Below are 14,670 nucleotides of genomic sequence, written 5' to 3' on the forward strand. Positions count from 1 at the left end.
ACGGAGGTCATAAAATGGTTTCCTAAGTGATCGATGCAAGGATCTTGGGTGTAGTGGTTACACGTTCTGTTGCTAAGTCAGCATTCTGAAACCACCAGAGGCTCCGTAAGAGAAAGACAACGCTTTCTAGACCCACAAAAAGCTGCAGTCTCAGAAAGCCACAGGGGCAGTTCTACCCTGTCCTGCAGGGTCACGAAGAGTTCTGCTCTATGTTCATGAGGGAGCGCTGGTAGCACAGTGGATCAAACATTAGGCCGCTCACCAAAGCACGGATGGTTTGTGCCACCACCCGCTCCACAGGAAAAGATGAGGAAGCCAGCTGCCAAACAGACCCCAGCCTCAGAAACCTACAGGGAGCAGTACTGCTCGGTCACATCTTTTCACTAAAGACTAGGAAATAAGCACAAGCAAGCCTGTGTCTACCTTGCCTCCTAGGTACTCAGTTCCTGTCAGAGATTGTAAATTTGGAAAGAGCCTTTGATTCTGCAGGAAGGTGTTGTGGGGTTGGCAGAGACAGATTCCTACCACAGTTAGAATCTTTGAAGTTATGAAAAAAATGTGAAATTGTTCACTATACATCAGTAGGTAAACCCATGCTTATTTTGCTTACTGGGTAACTCACACCTAACAAAGACAATATACATTTCCTCATTTTGTTTTATTTTACATTTTTGGCTTTTAATTAAAGAATTTAATGTTAAGCAAAACAATTTAATAGATTTTTAAAAATATTATCTTATTATTCCTTCAGTGAAGGTTCCCACAGAAGTTTAAGCTCCCAGTCAACAATTGTTGCACAAGTTGCTCAGTGACAATGGTGACAGTCTTCACAGGGTAGGAATATTCTCATGAGTTCCATTCTGGTTGTTTCATTTTCATTAATCTAATTGTCCAGGTCCCTTACATTCTCATCTTTGTTTTAAAGTCATTATTGATCATGTGGTCTCATATAGGTGATTTTTTTTAAAGGAACACAGTGCTTAAAGACCATCTGTGACTTAGCTACAAGATGACCTCAAGAGAGTTTCAGTCCAAGGTTATTTTTTGCTTTTTATCCTGCCAAACCATGTTATTAGGACCTAACCCAGACATCATATCATAGTTCGATCATATCGAGCAATCTTGTACAATCACTACCAGAATCAGTTTCAAAACATTTTCTTCCTTCTTGTTCTCCTTGTTATCAGCTCCCCACTTACCAGCCACCAGCTCCCCAAGCTTGTCATCCAGTCTCCCTTTTGAGATATCACTTTGTACTTGATCTGGATTTTAATAGTTGCTGTGGTTTTGTTTTTATAATGGGTTTTATCTCCATTGTATTCTGTCATTGTTAGTAGCTTTCTTGACTGTCTGTTATGGTATTTTTGTATGTTCTTCAGGAAATGAAAACCAGGATGGGTAAATCAACAGAGATAGTAACAAGAATAAGGGGGGTGGGAACCGTTGTGGCAGATTTCCTCATTTTAGACCCAATTCTCTTGTCTATAGTATTACACAGCTATCCCTAAGCAAGCTGGTGACTTTTCTTTGAACACTCTACTTAGAACTCATCAAATCCACCAACTATTGTAAAATGTGAGTTTCAGGGAAACCATTTACCTTTGATTCCTCGATCTATTTTCATTAAACGCCTGATTATAGAATCACGGTTATCTCCTTGCCTGATTTCAAGTTTTGTTGAGAAGTGGCCATTGGATAGCTGAGGATTTAACAGGGAAATCAACACACCAGGCTAGGAAAATAAAGAGACAATGTTTGGTAAAGGCAACCAAACTGGAATATTGCCGAGGGAAGGGAGAATCTTTGCCACATTTTTTTCCCCCAACAGTTTTTTTGGTACATAATTTACATATCATAGAATTGAAGAGTTCAATCATTCAAACATATCTAGGGGAAATTGTACAATTACCACATCCATCCTCGGGCCTTCCCTCCCCCCATGGTTGATTCACCCCCAAAGTGAGCTGTTCAATCGCAATCAGCTCTAGTGCTCCCTCCCAACTCCCACCTTCATCATTTACTCCCCAACTCCCCTCCCTGTCGCCTCTCCCCCTCCCTTACATGCCCTGTAACACCTTGTATCAATTATTATCATTGTACACCCACTTCTCCTGCGCTTCACAGCTGGGAAACCGCACAGGAAACAATGAAAAACAAATCACACTAAGGTGGTAAGGATAAGATGACATTAGCATAAAGGCAAACATACAAATAATAATCTGTGAGCGGGAGAAGAGTCCCATTAGCATTCAAAAAACCAGGGAAGACGTTTTTGTCATAGAACATCTAAGAGATACTTGCCCACAGAACAAATTCAGGACCTGTCTATAAGGACGTCAACTGGCCAAGTATCTAGTTCTATCCAGTCTCTAATCGAGGCTACGATGATCTCCGCCTGCTAGTAGGGCTGTCCGGGACTCCTCTGGCTAGAGCAGATCTGCCAGCAGCTCCGTCTGACTATACACTTTGCAGATGGGTTTCCTGCCACAATTCTAATGACCAATGAAAATCAAATGGGCTAGCTCTACTTCTGGTATTTTAAACTTATAACCAAGGAATAGTAAAATATGGGGGCAAAACAAACAAAACGAAAGCTCATCTTACAGTCAAATGCTTAGGTAAAAATGACTGTAGTTATAGGGTAGACATCACAATTAATAAACTACATCTTCTCATCTACAGCCATCATCATTTATTGAACTTCTACTCTGTGCTAGGTATTGATTGCACTGAGCACTTAATAGATGTTGTTTCTACATCCTTAGAGGTACTTCTTTTCACAAATGTAAAGCTGAAGACAAGTAAGGTCAAGAACCTAGCCCAAGGTCACACAATTAAATGTCAAGGTCAGGAATTAACCCAGTTCTATTCCACACTGCCCCACGTTAAAGGGGATAAACCGTAATTGCTAGAAACTGCTCATTATTTTTAGAAATTGCTCATTAGTTTTAGTGGAAAACGTCAACTGTGACGTGAGAAAGACTAAGGTCTATGTAGTCGCCTAAAAGAAATACTTGACAGTGGCTCAAATACACATATTTGTACAGAGAACACTACTTCATATACTGTGCACACTCATGGATAAGCCAAGTTTTTCAGCACACTTTCATGGATTTTGTGGTAAAATTAGGTGCATCAGCTGATATTTGGGTCAGTTTATACTTGACTGTGTATATACAGTTCCTATCCCCATGGTCCAAAAAACTACGCGCACGTGCGCGCGCGCGCGCACACACACACACACAACACCCTTAATACTTGATTAGGGAAGGAGTACATTCATTACAAAATGATAAAGAAGTCCCCATGCTCAAAATAAGCTTTTTTTTCCTACTGGTTGGATTATCACATAAATGTGGTCAGAGGAACAAAATAAATCCATGTCTTCTCTAATATGAGACAGGACACTTTATGGACCCTCACACTGTAGATCACTGGACTTTGCCATCAATTGCCATTTTAATTGAGTTTTTAGAGAGGAAATAATACAATCTCAACTCCCAAACCTATTTCTCTTCATCAATAATGGCCTGAAGAAAAGATTTAAAATGTAATTGCAAGCTAAGTTATGATGATTTATCCATCTAATTTATCCCAGAAACCAAACTGCACAGAGTAACCATCAAATCAAGATTCAACTATAGTTTAAAAGTTACTTTTTGCTGCTTAAAAAGATTTTACATTTCAATCTCTCTTGACATTTTAATAAAAATGAAGCTTTAAACATCATATTCTTAATATTTAAATTCCCAAGTCACATTTGATGTCAGTCACAATAGTAAATTATGAAAAACTCAGTGCTGCCCTGCCCAAAAAAAGGAGACTTCGACTCCAGGGACATTTCTAACAAACTACCTGGCAAGGGCACACCGATGAGACCACTGCTCTGGACTTTGTTTCCTTCCACCTCTGAAGTGAAAGATTTGGATGGAATGGTCTCTTAAGGTCTCTTCGAGCTCTAAAAATGCAACATTTAAGAGAGATTCCTTCAACTTACTTCTGTTCTAAAAACATTAAATGGTTTCCCAGGACAGCACTCTTCCCTGATTTTATCTTCTGCTTCGGAGGCAAACTTGACATCTATGTGCTCTAGCTAAATAGAGGGGGAAAAACAGAAGTCATTAGTATCACTTAATAAGACTGAAATTAATTATCACCTCATTTCATCCAAGAGCAAAATGAGTTCTGCGTTAAACAGGAAATGGGCTGTGCAGTTTTATTTTCCATGTAAGCATTAAATGAGAGCTGTAATCGATGATTTCTTCACCCCCATGGTATTGTTATTCATACGGTGCTATATAGTGGCATTTCCATCTTCTACAATGCATCTACCTGCCATACAAGAGGGAAATAGGGGAACAGAGCAACAAAGTCTTCAGGGAATGCTGAAAGTGGACTTTGGGGCCAGGGCGTGGTACCCCAACAGACAGGACTGGAAAACACTCCTAAAGGCCAACAAACAGTCCTTGAATTAACTACAAGCTTTTCTTTCTTGTGTTTTGTTTTGTTTTTTGGTCATTGGTTTGTTGTTGTTTTCTTGTATATTGTTGCTTGGTTTTGCTCTGTCTTATTTTTGTGCATGTTATTATCTCCACAGGTCTGTCTAAATAAGATAGGCTGGATGAACAATCCTGAGGAGAAAACAACAGGACCGATAGTTCTGGGGGGACATGGGAGAGGAGGAGGTGGGGGGAAAGGTAGAGATGTTAACAAACCCAGGGACAAGGGAACAACAAGTGATCCAAATCTGTCCTAAGGAGGGTATAGGAGGCCTGGTAGGGTGTGATCAAGGGTAATGTTACCAAGAGGAATTACTGAAACCCAAATGAAGACTGAGCATGACAGTGGGACAAGAAGAAAGTCAAAGGAAATAGAAGAAAGAGCTAGGAGGCAAAGAGCATTTATGGAGGGCTAAACAAAGGCATGTACATATGTAAATATATATATATATGTATATATATATGAGGATGGGGAAATAGGTCTATGTGCACATATTCATAGGTTTAGTATTAAGGTAGCAGAAAGACATTGGGCCTCCACTCAAGCACTCCTTCAATGCAAGGAATACTTTGTTCTATTAAACTGGCATTCCATGATACTCTCCTTCCTGACACAACCGCTAAAGACAAAGCGGGGTGATTAAGCAAATATGGTGAAGAAAGCTGATGGTGCCCGGATATCAAAAGATATAGTGTCTGGGGTCTTAAAGACTTAAAGGTAAACAAGCAGCCATCTAGCTGAGAAGCAAGAAAGCCCACATAGAGGAAGCACACCAGCCTGTGTGATCACGAGGTGTCAAAGAGATCAGGTATCAGGCATCATCAGAACAAAAAATCTTATCATTGTGAATAAGGGTGAGTGGAAACCTAAAGCCCATCTGTAGGCAATTGGACATCCTCTTATGGAAGGGTCATGGGAAGAAGATGAGCCAGTCAGGGTGCGATGTAGCAGTGATGAAACATACAACTTTCCTCTAGTTCCTAAATGCTTCCTCCCCCTGCCCACCACCATCTTGATCCCAATTTAATCTTGCAGGTCTGGCTAGACCAGAGGATGTACATTGGTACAGATAGGAACTGGAAACACAGGGAATCCAGGGCAGATGTTCCCTTCAGAGCAGTGGTGTGAGTGGCAATACTGGAAGGGTGCAGGGTGGGTGGGTTGGAAAGGGGGAACCGATTACAAGGATCTACATGTGACCTCCTCCCTGGGGGACGGACAACAGAAAAGTTGGTAAAGGGAGATGTAGGACAGGGCAAGATATGACAAAATAATAAATTATCAAGGATTCATGAGAGAGGGAGGGAGGGAGGGAGAGAGGGACAGAGGGAGGGAGGGAGGGAGAGAGGGAGGGAGGGAGGGAGGGAGGGAGGGAAAGGGAGTGAAGGGAAAAATGAGGAGCTGATGCCAGGGGCTTAAGTGAAGAGCACATGTTTTGAGAATGATGAGGGCAATGAATGTAGAAATGTGCTTTATACAACTGATGTATGTATGGATTGTGTAAGAGTTGTATGAGCCCCTAATAAAATGGTTTTTTTTAAAAAAGAGGAAAAATAAAAACAGGCATAAAAATCTTCCACTTAAGGGGTAGTGAGGAGGAGATGGGCCACTCAGGGTTCAGTGTAGCAACAATGAAACTCAAAACCTTCCTCTAGTTCCTGAACGCTTCCTCCCCTCCCAATCATCATGACCCCAATTCTACCTTGCCTTGCGGACCTGGTTATACCAGAGGATGTACAGCGGTGCAGTGGGGATCTGGAGGCACAGGGAATCTAGGACAGATGAACCCCTCAACACCAGCGGTGGGAGTGGCGACACCAGGAGGGAAGGGCGTGTAGAAAGGGAGAACCGATCTCGGAGATCTATGTGTAACCTCCTCTCTGGGAGATGGGCAATGGGGAGGCGGGTGAGGGGAGACGCCGGGGAGTGTAAGATAAGATAAAATAATTATTTATAAACTATCAAGGGACCAGGGGTGGGATCGGGGAGGGAGGGGGATGGGGGAAAAAAATGGGAAACCGAGCTGATTCCAGGAACCCAAGTGGAAGGTGAATTATGAGAGTGACGAGTGCAACGAATGTATAAGGGTGCTTTGCTCAATTGATGTATGTACAGATTGTGATAAGAGCCTTATGAGCCCCAATAAAAAGATTTTTAAAAAATAAAATAAAAAAAGAGAATTGTACGAGCCCCCAATAAAATGATTTAAAAAAAAAATCTTCCACTGAAACCTGAGAAGGGCACAGAAACTTAGCATTTGGGACCACAAGCAGTCGCTCACTGGGCCTGTACAAAGTCAGCATCATTGCACATGCCTGAATATAAGATGACCCTAAATATAAATGTGTTTCCATTTTCCCAGAGGAGCTTTGTGACCTACATAAATATATAGGAACACGGATATATTTATACACTAAATGTCTCCTACTCATCTTTAATCTAGTAATTTCATTATTACCATGTTTTAAATTTACACAATGAAAACAGATAATTTAGACATTTCTCTCATTCCTATATTTCATGAAACAATTTTATTCAAATGCTAAACCTGATCTTTTCCCCCTTAACTTTAGCATCTTCATTGTCAGTAGAGCAATTTTTTTGAGCTTTCTAGAACAGTTTATCTTTCCTTTTGCCAAAATTATTTGAAGGACAGAATTTCTAGATTTTATAGATGAAGTTTTGAATGAGACAAGAAGAAGGTATAGTGAGAACCTCACAGATATATGAAAGCACCTAGTAATTTGTAGTTTTAGGCCCAAGTAGTAAATTCATGAATGTTCACTATATGGTCATGTAATTTAAAAAGGGAAATAAGCATAAACAAATCATCGTACATCATGAGCCAGATATAATTAACTCAATTCTATGAGCCTGAAGTCTAAAATGGAAAAGAAAAACTTCAGAGTGACCTAAGACAGATTTTGAAAACATTTGAATATAAGATCTCATTTTCTTTTTAAAACTCATTTCCTAACTTACATTTCTTTCACTCTTAGTTTACACTACAGCTGTATTTAAGAAGCTGAGATTCCTTCCCTGCTAACTCTTAAAACATATGTGTGTGTGTGTGTATGAATATGTATGTATGTATGTATACAGTGGTTTTGACGGAAATTCACAGCGCAAATTAGGTTCTCATTTAATAATTTCTGTACATACTATTTAGTGAGACTGGCTGTTCTACTTTTCACAATGTATCAGAGTATTCTCATTATTTCCTTTCTGGTTCTTCTGCTTCCATTCATCTAGCTTCCTTGTAAGCTTCCCTTTCCTTCTCATCTTTGACATCAAGTCAAATTTACTGTTAGGCCTCATTTATATGATTGTTTGGAGGAGCACAATACTCACAGGTGATATTATCTCTGTTATGAGCCCTTCTGTCTTTGACTGACAGGTGACCATTGTGAGTAGTTTGAGTTCCAAGTTCAAAGGGTTCTCCCAGTGCTTACTGGTCCAATAAGTCTGATTTTTTGGGGGGGGGAGGGGGGGTTAAGTAATGTCCTACTTTTATTCTTCTCAATTCTTTCCTGGACTATCTATTGTGCTGGAAAATTCAGACATATACAGTAAGTCTTTTACGCAAAGGGTAGTTGATAAATGACCTAACAGACCATTTTCTGTTGCTGCAACTTCTATACCTACATCAGTTCCCTTTCCCTCCAAAAATATATTTGACTAAGATACTTGGCAACCATTCTGAAGATGGAAAATAAAGTTTATAGAAAGTTTATCATAAGACAAAAGAACTAGATTATGGTCGACAACAGTTGACTAATTATTGCAACCTTGACCCACTTACCTCAAGAGAATTTGTCAGGTAAACAATATTCTCCATCAGCACTGCCTTTTCATCAAATTCCAACTGCAAATCCAGGACCCGGGGTCCCATCTTCTCCAGGTTTTCCTAACAGTCAAAATGGTTTTGAAAAACAAAATCACATAAAAAATATGTTGAAAGAATATATTTCCTCTAAAGCAATCATTGTTCTCTTCAGTTGATAAAATCTCCAAAGCTGAACAGCTAACGTAAGGCTTGGATTCACAGCTTCCCTTATCTATGATTGCTTGTTAATAAAATTACTAGCCCAAGGTAATTATCATTTAAAGTATGATAAGAGTAAGGAAGCAGTGAAAGACTGGGAGGCACAAGTTTCTAGATTTATAAATAAATATGTTTTTATCATCATTTATTTAGACTGATACTATTAGCCAAGATAAGGAATCAAACAAATCCATGATGCTATCCCTTCAGGTAATTTTTTAAATTAAAATTTTGAGATACCACCTCTTTTAGAGTCATCTCAGAAAATAATGAACTGGTTAACAACAAAACAAAAACTACAGAACATATATACTCTTTTTTAAGTTAAAAAAGAAAGTAAAGGTCAGGTAACAAGGATACTCAGGTGATCGGTGGCATAAAAAGCAATTATTTACTCTTACTTTTCCTAAGTAACATCCATCGCTCACACTGTAACCTTACAGATCCAACAGAAAGCTAATAGCCTGGAACATGCTGCACCTATATGGAAGTGACCTGACATTATTCCTGGTAGTCACTGTTTGAGTGCATTATCTAGGTTCTATTTCTTTTTCCACAGAAAAGTACTAGAAAGACATTTCTCCTTTCCAAGTTTATTAATCACATTCAAATTCTAGAAAATGATTTATTACCTACAAATCTCTAATATTACTTTTCAAAAATCACCATTCTAAGCATCTGATACTCATTTCTTTGAATTAGTTAGCAGGTCAACACCTATCCCACAATTCTCTAACCTAGGGGTCCTCATGTGTACGTGCACACACACTATATGACACGGGTGGGTAAGTTCTTGATTTCTAGCAGAAAGGTTGGTGGCTCAACTCCACCCAGAGGAGCTGTGGGAGACAGCCTGGCTGGTGCTCTGCTTCTGAAAGGTCACAGCCTGACACCCCAATAGAGCATTCTCCTCTACACATGCGGGTTACCAAGCGTCAGAACTGATTCGAGGGCCAACTAACAACATACAAAAGATTTTTCCAAACTAGTTTCACTGAATTTTCTTAAAGGGTGTAAACAAAAGTCATTCTTTTTGCAACCATCAATGGGATACTTTGTTGAATCTACACATTGACATTAAATCTGGCATGCTGACCAGTGGCACCATCTGAGCGGGGACATATGAACCCAGGTCACTAAAACATTTTTGAAACTTCAAGTGTCCTATGGCTCAGCTAGTTGATTTATGTCTAAGAATTAAAGGTGTTCCTAAAGAAATAAATCTATTCCAATGTAGAATAAGTAAAGCAAGTGCTCTAGTCTCCACCAGTATATGCAACCTACAGGACTTCTGAATTCAGGTACAATAACCACAGTGTGCCTAGCAGGCTTGAACATACTGATTTACATGAAAAAGTTTTCTTTTTTTTAAACTGAGCCTACTAACTGACAGGCACTATTTAAGCACTTTAAGGGCATTACTTACTTCACTTCTCACAGCACTCCTAAAAAGCAGGCTTTATTAAGATCCATCTTTCATAGAGGAAAAAAACTTCTGAGGTCCAGAAGTGAAACGATTTGTCTAAGATCTCAAAATTGTTTTCAGAATTTGAATACAAACTTGTCTGGCACCAAACAATTAGATCTTAGGCAATAATCTCTACATTCTTTTATCAATTTTTCTCTGGCCAAAAAAAAACCAACAATAGAGATTGGTTAAGTACATGAAGTAAACTCAAGATCTAGCCCAGTGGTTCTTAATCGAGAGTTAAGGAACAGAATCCCCTGTTTTCCCAGGAAACGCTTAGCCATGTCTGGAGATATGTTTCAGTTGTCATAACTGGGGTGAAACACTTCTACTGGTATCTAATGAGCACAGAGCAGAAATATTGCTAAACATTCTACAACACACCCACTCCTCACATACTGACATGGTTAGGGTTCCAAAGATCACAACATGATGTGAAATTCAGCATTATGACAACGTGGAGGATCACCACATCAGATCGCAAAACGGAGGATGACATCACACATCACGGCCCAGCCAAGTCGGCATATAACTCTAACCATTACAACCGTGTTACTCTCACTTCAACTTCACCACTGCCGCCATGTCTTTACCGGCAGATTTATCACTATTGCCATAAATGCAAAATATGATAAGGAGTAGCAGATGCACTCAGGACCACTGTTTACAACAGAGAGTATCTAGAGCCCAACAGATCAAAAGAGCTTTGTTGAGAAAACCAGTTCTAACCTGTTTAAGCCACCACTCAACCTTTTAAACCAAACTTATACAAATATAGGATCTTGTTTCCAAACACAGACTAGTAAAAACATATTAATGTAAGCAAAAAACAAAACAAAAATGCTTCCTTCTCAAATGGAAAAAAAGGATGTTGAACATGAAAGAAATCATTAGTACAGCAAGTCTAGAGCAATTTCTTTTCTCCAATACAATTTTCACATATTCAGCAATTCCACAGATCAACTCAGTATATGATAGCTCATTTCTCACCACCTCTGATTGAAAAGTGCTATTCTAGCAGATTTTTGAAGGTAGATATTGCCCTTTCACTCTACTGTCCATTACTCACATGATCACCAGCTACACGACATTCACAGCTTACCTTAATCATAGCAACAAACGGCATCACTTTTTTCATGTATTTCTTCAATTCTGGCAAATTGCCCAGTTCACTAGCAATGGCTTTGTTATCAGGCAATTTTCCATTGTTGGCCTAAAAATGAGAGGAGGGAAGGGAGATGCGGGAGATAAGTCATTTGAGGATAACACAGGATAGCAGATAATGTCAGCCGACAAAGACTGATCGCCTCTAAGCACCGCCAGAGGTAAGCGGCAGAGTGTGCAGGAGCAGGAAGAAATGAGAGTGGAAGGAACAGCAGAAGGGACTCTCTGTGCCATCTAAATCAGAGGATACGTGGTTTTGAGCACAAAGAAGAGACGTGTTCTGGACTGACGCCATTAGTCTTTCCTTGTAACATTGCTATCTCCAGCATTTTAACATGAGATCCTACCAGAAACTGAAATGGTCTTATAACGATCTGGTTTGTGTTCCAGCTTGGAAATTATTTCATTAATTATACTAAAATGAAAATGTTTACAACTATCTAGAAAATTTATACAACTTATTATACATTATCTGTTTTTGAATACTTTCTTATAAACTGTTAGCACAAATATAAAAAACAAAACCTTAGTTACATAATTAGTGAACATAATATTTCTAAAAAAATTAATGACTAAAAATATATTAAAATAAAGATGAGAGCCAAGAAAAAAAAGAACGCACTGTGTATCATTAATATTACTTAATGTGCTGACAAAATTTTAATTTATTCCTGAAAGTATCAATTGTCCCTGATATAGAGTGGGAACTAAAGTAAGCTACATTTTTAGTTTGGAGTGACTTATCTTCTCTTAATTGTAAAAGCGCAGCATCAAAACTAAGGGCTAGAAATTAATCTAAATAAACAGTAATTTAGTCATATACTAAGATTTCAAATAATCTACTGACTTTCAATTCCAATTTCTACTAAAGAACATAGAACATAAAGAACATCTGCAGCTCTTTGCTCCTCCTCGTGCGACAGACAGCCACCTCTCCCGTTCCCGTGCAGTCCCAGCCGCATCCCCGAGACACGATGGTGAAGGTCAGAGTGAACGGATTTGGCCGCATAGGGCACCTGGTCACCAGGGCTGCTCTCCTATCTGGCAAAGGGGATGTTGTTGCCTTCACTGATCTAAACTACATGGTCTACACGTTCCATTATGATTCCACCCACAGCAAGTTCAACGGCACCGTCAAGGCTGAGAATGGGAAGTTTATCGTCAATGGGAAGACCATCTCCATCTTCCAAGAGCGAGATCCGCCAACATCAAGTGGGTGAGGCGGGTGCTGAGTGTGTCGTGGAGTCCACCGGTGTCTTCACCACCATGGAGAAGGCTGGGGCTCACTTGAAGAGCGGTGCCAAAGGGTGATCATCTCTGCCCCTTCTGCCGATGCCCCATGTTTGTGATGGGCGTGAACCACAAGAAGTACAACTCCCTCAAGATGGTCAGCAATGCCTCCTGCACCACCAGCTGCTTAGCCCCCCTGGCCAAGGTCATCCATGACAATTTTGGCATCGTGGAAGGACTCAGGACCACCGTCCATGCTGTCACTGACACCCAGAAGACCGTGGACGGCCCCTCTGGGAAACTGGAGTGACAGCCGTGGGGCTGCCCAGAGCATCATCCCTGCATCTACTGGCGCTGCCAAGGCTGTAGGCAAGGTTATCCCAGAGCTGAATGGGAAACTGACCTTCCGTGTCCCCACCCCCAATGTGCCCATCATGGATCTCAACTGCCGTCTGGCGAAAGCTGCCAAGTACGATGACATCAAGAAGGTGGTGAAGCGGGCGGCTGACGATCCCCTAAAGGGCACCCTGGGCTACACTGAGGACCAGGTGGTCTCCTGTGACTTCAACAGTGACCCCCACTCTTCCACCTTTGATGCTGGGGCTGGCATTGCCCTCCACGGCCACTTGAAAAGCTCATTTCCTGGTATGACAATGAATTTGGCTACAGCAACAGGGTGGTGGACCTGATGGTCCACATGGCCTCCAAGGAGTAAGAGCACCCCCTGGACCAGCAGCCCCAGCAACAGCACTAAAGGAAGAGAGGCCCTCAGCTGCTGGGGAGTCTTTGCCCCCAACTCAATCCCCCAACACAGAGAATATAACACCCAGACCCCCTGAAGGGGCTTAGAGAACCCGACCTTGTTATGTACTATCAATAAAGTACACTGTACCCAGGAAAAAAGAAACACAGAATATCTGCTTGCCAGTGTGTTACCACTGTAATACACATGGAAGACCAGAGGACATAGAAAATGCCCCTTTTCCTTGTAGCAGCAAAAAGGTGTCAGATTTAATGTAAAAACACTCAGGAATCAACTTTGTTTTCTTTGTTTTTTTTCCTTTTCAATAAAAACAAACACAAATTTGAGAGGAAGCTAATTATTCCAAATGCTAATGACAAGATGTGATTTTGAATGAAACAAAATAGATTTAGTCAATGAGCACTAAATGAGGTCCAAAAGAATGTTGGTGGTGCATCTCTGACACCTGAGACACTACATACCAAATCTGATCCTTCAGTTGCTTCATTAAAACACTGGTGTGCGTGGGAAGGCCACTGGGTCACCCGTTTATTCTTTCTTTGTTTGTTGATTTTTTTTCACCATTTCATTCTTCTGCCCAGCCAGTGCTTACTCTTTTACTTAACACAATTTGAAATATGTGAGCAGGTTTTAATGGCTACCTTCTATTTCTATTATACACAATCAAAGAGGAATAGTTCGAAAGACAAATTCACCAGGAATATAAAATATTTTCTCTCTTTCCATCAAGTTTTGTCAATTTTATTAGTTTTTTTTCCTAATCAATATTGAGAAATGAGTCAAACATTCAATAATAATCTAGAAAAGCAAAACTAAGAATTTATTCGCTATGTCATCAGTTTACACTTTGACCACTAGTCCCATTTTCTTTCTCTTTTTTAAGTACACTTTAATGGTTTGTTTGCTTTTATGGCCAATAACTGTTCTAATAACCTGAGAAAAAGAGCCAAAATAGATCGACACACTGTTTCAACATTTCTTAATTGAGGAGAGGAGAAAGTCCCAACCCACTGCCACTGCGTTGGTTCTGACTCACAATGACTATAAGACAGAGAAAGCTGCCCTTTTGGGTTTCCAAGGCTGTCAGTCTTTACAGGAACAGAAAGCGTCATCTTTCTCCTGTGTAGCAACTGATGGGATTGTTCTACTGACTGACCTTCTTTCTGGTTAGCAGCCTACAGCACAACCCCCATGTCAAAAAATGCATGTAAATGTTTCTCTTTAGGAAAACCTAGAAGTCACTGTAAGGTGACTGACATCCCGCTTTTGGCGGGACAGTCCCGATTTTTAACAATTTTTCCGGTGTCCCGCAGCATTTTTAAAAAGTCCCGATTTTTGGAAAGAATGCATGACAAGCTAGGGTGTACGGTTTTCGGCTGCCATGTGGCTATTTCACCAGGATATCAGTTTTATCAATGGTGTCCCGCTTTACCAATGTTAAAATATGGTCACCTTAGATTAATACTGAGTTTCCTTTAATTAGAATTACCATATCTAACA

The 14,670-nt window shown here is 40.2% G+C and overlaps 1 protein-coding gene across 2 annotated transcripts in view; it reads right to left on the reverse strand.

Annotated features, from left to right (window-relative positions):
* LARS1 (leucyl-tRNA synthetase 1) overlaps nt 1-14,670 on the reverse strand; it is an 81,542-nt gene that overhangs the window by 4,864 nt on the left and 62,008 nt on the right. For both annotated transcript variants that reach the window (XM_075541767.1, XM_075541766.1), the window contains 4 exons: nt 11,116-11,226; nt 8,303-8,407; nt 3,998-4,093; nt 1,600-1,732 (listed from right to left, as the gene is read on the reverse strand). In XM_075541767.1, the coding sequence (XP_075397882.1) occupies nt 1,600-1,732; nt 3,998-4,093; nt 8,303-8,407; nt 11,116-11,226 (445 nt within the window). The remainder of the gene's footprint in view (nt 1-1,599; nt 1,733-3,997; nt 4,094-8,302; nt 8,408-11,115; nt 11,227-14,670) is intronic.

The sequence above is a fragment of the Tenrec ecaudatus genome, chromosome 2, assembly GCF_050624435.1.
Source record: "Tenrec ecaudatus isolate mTenEca1 chromosome 2, mTenEca1.hap1, whole genome shotgun sequence".
Lineage (NCBI taxonomy): Eukaryota > Metazoa > Chordata > Mammalia > Afrosoricida > Tenrecidae > Tenrec > Tenrec ecaudatus.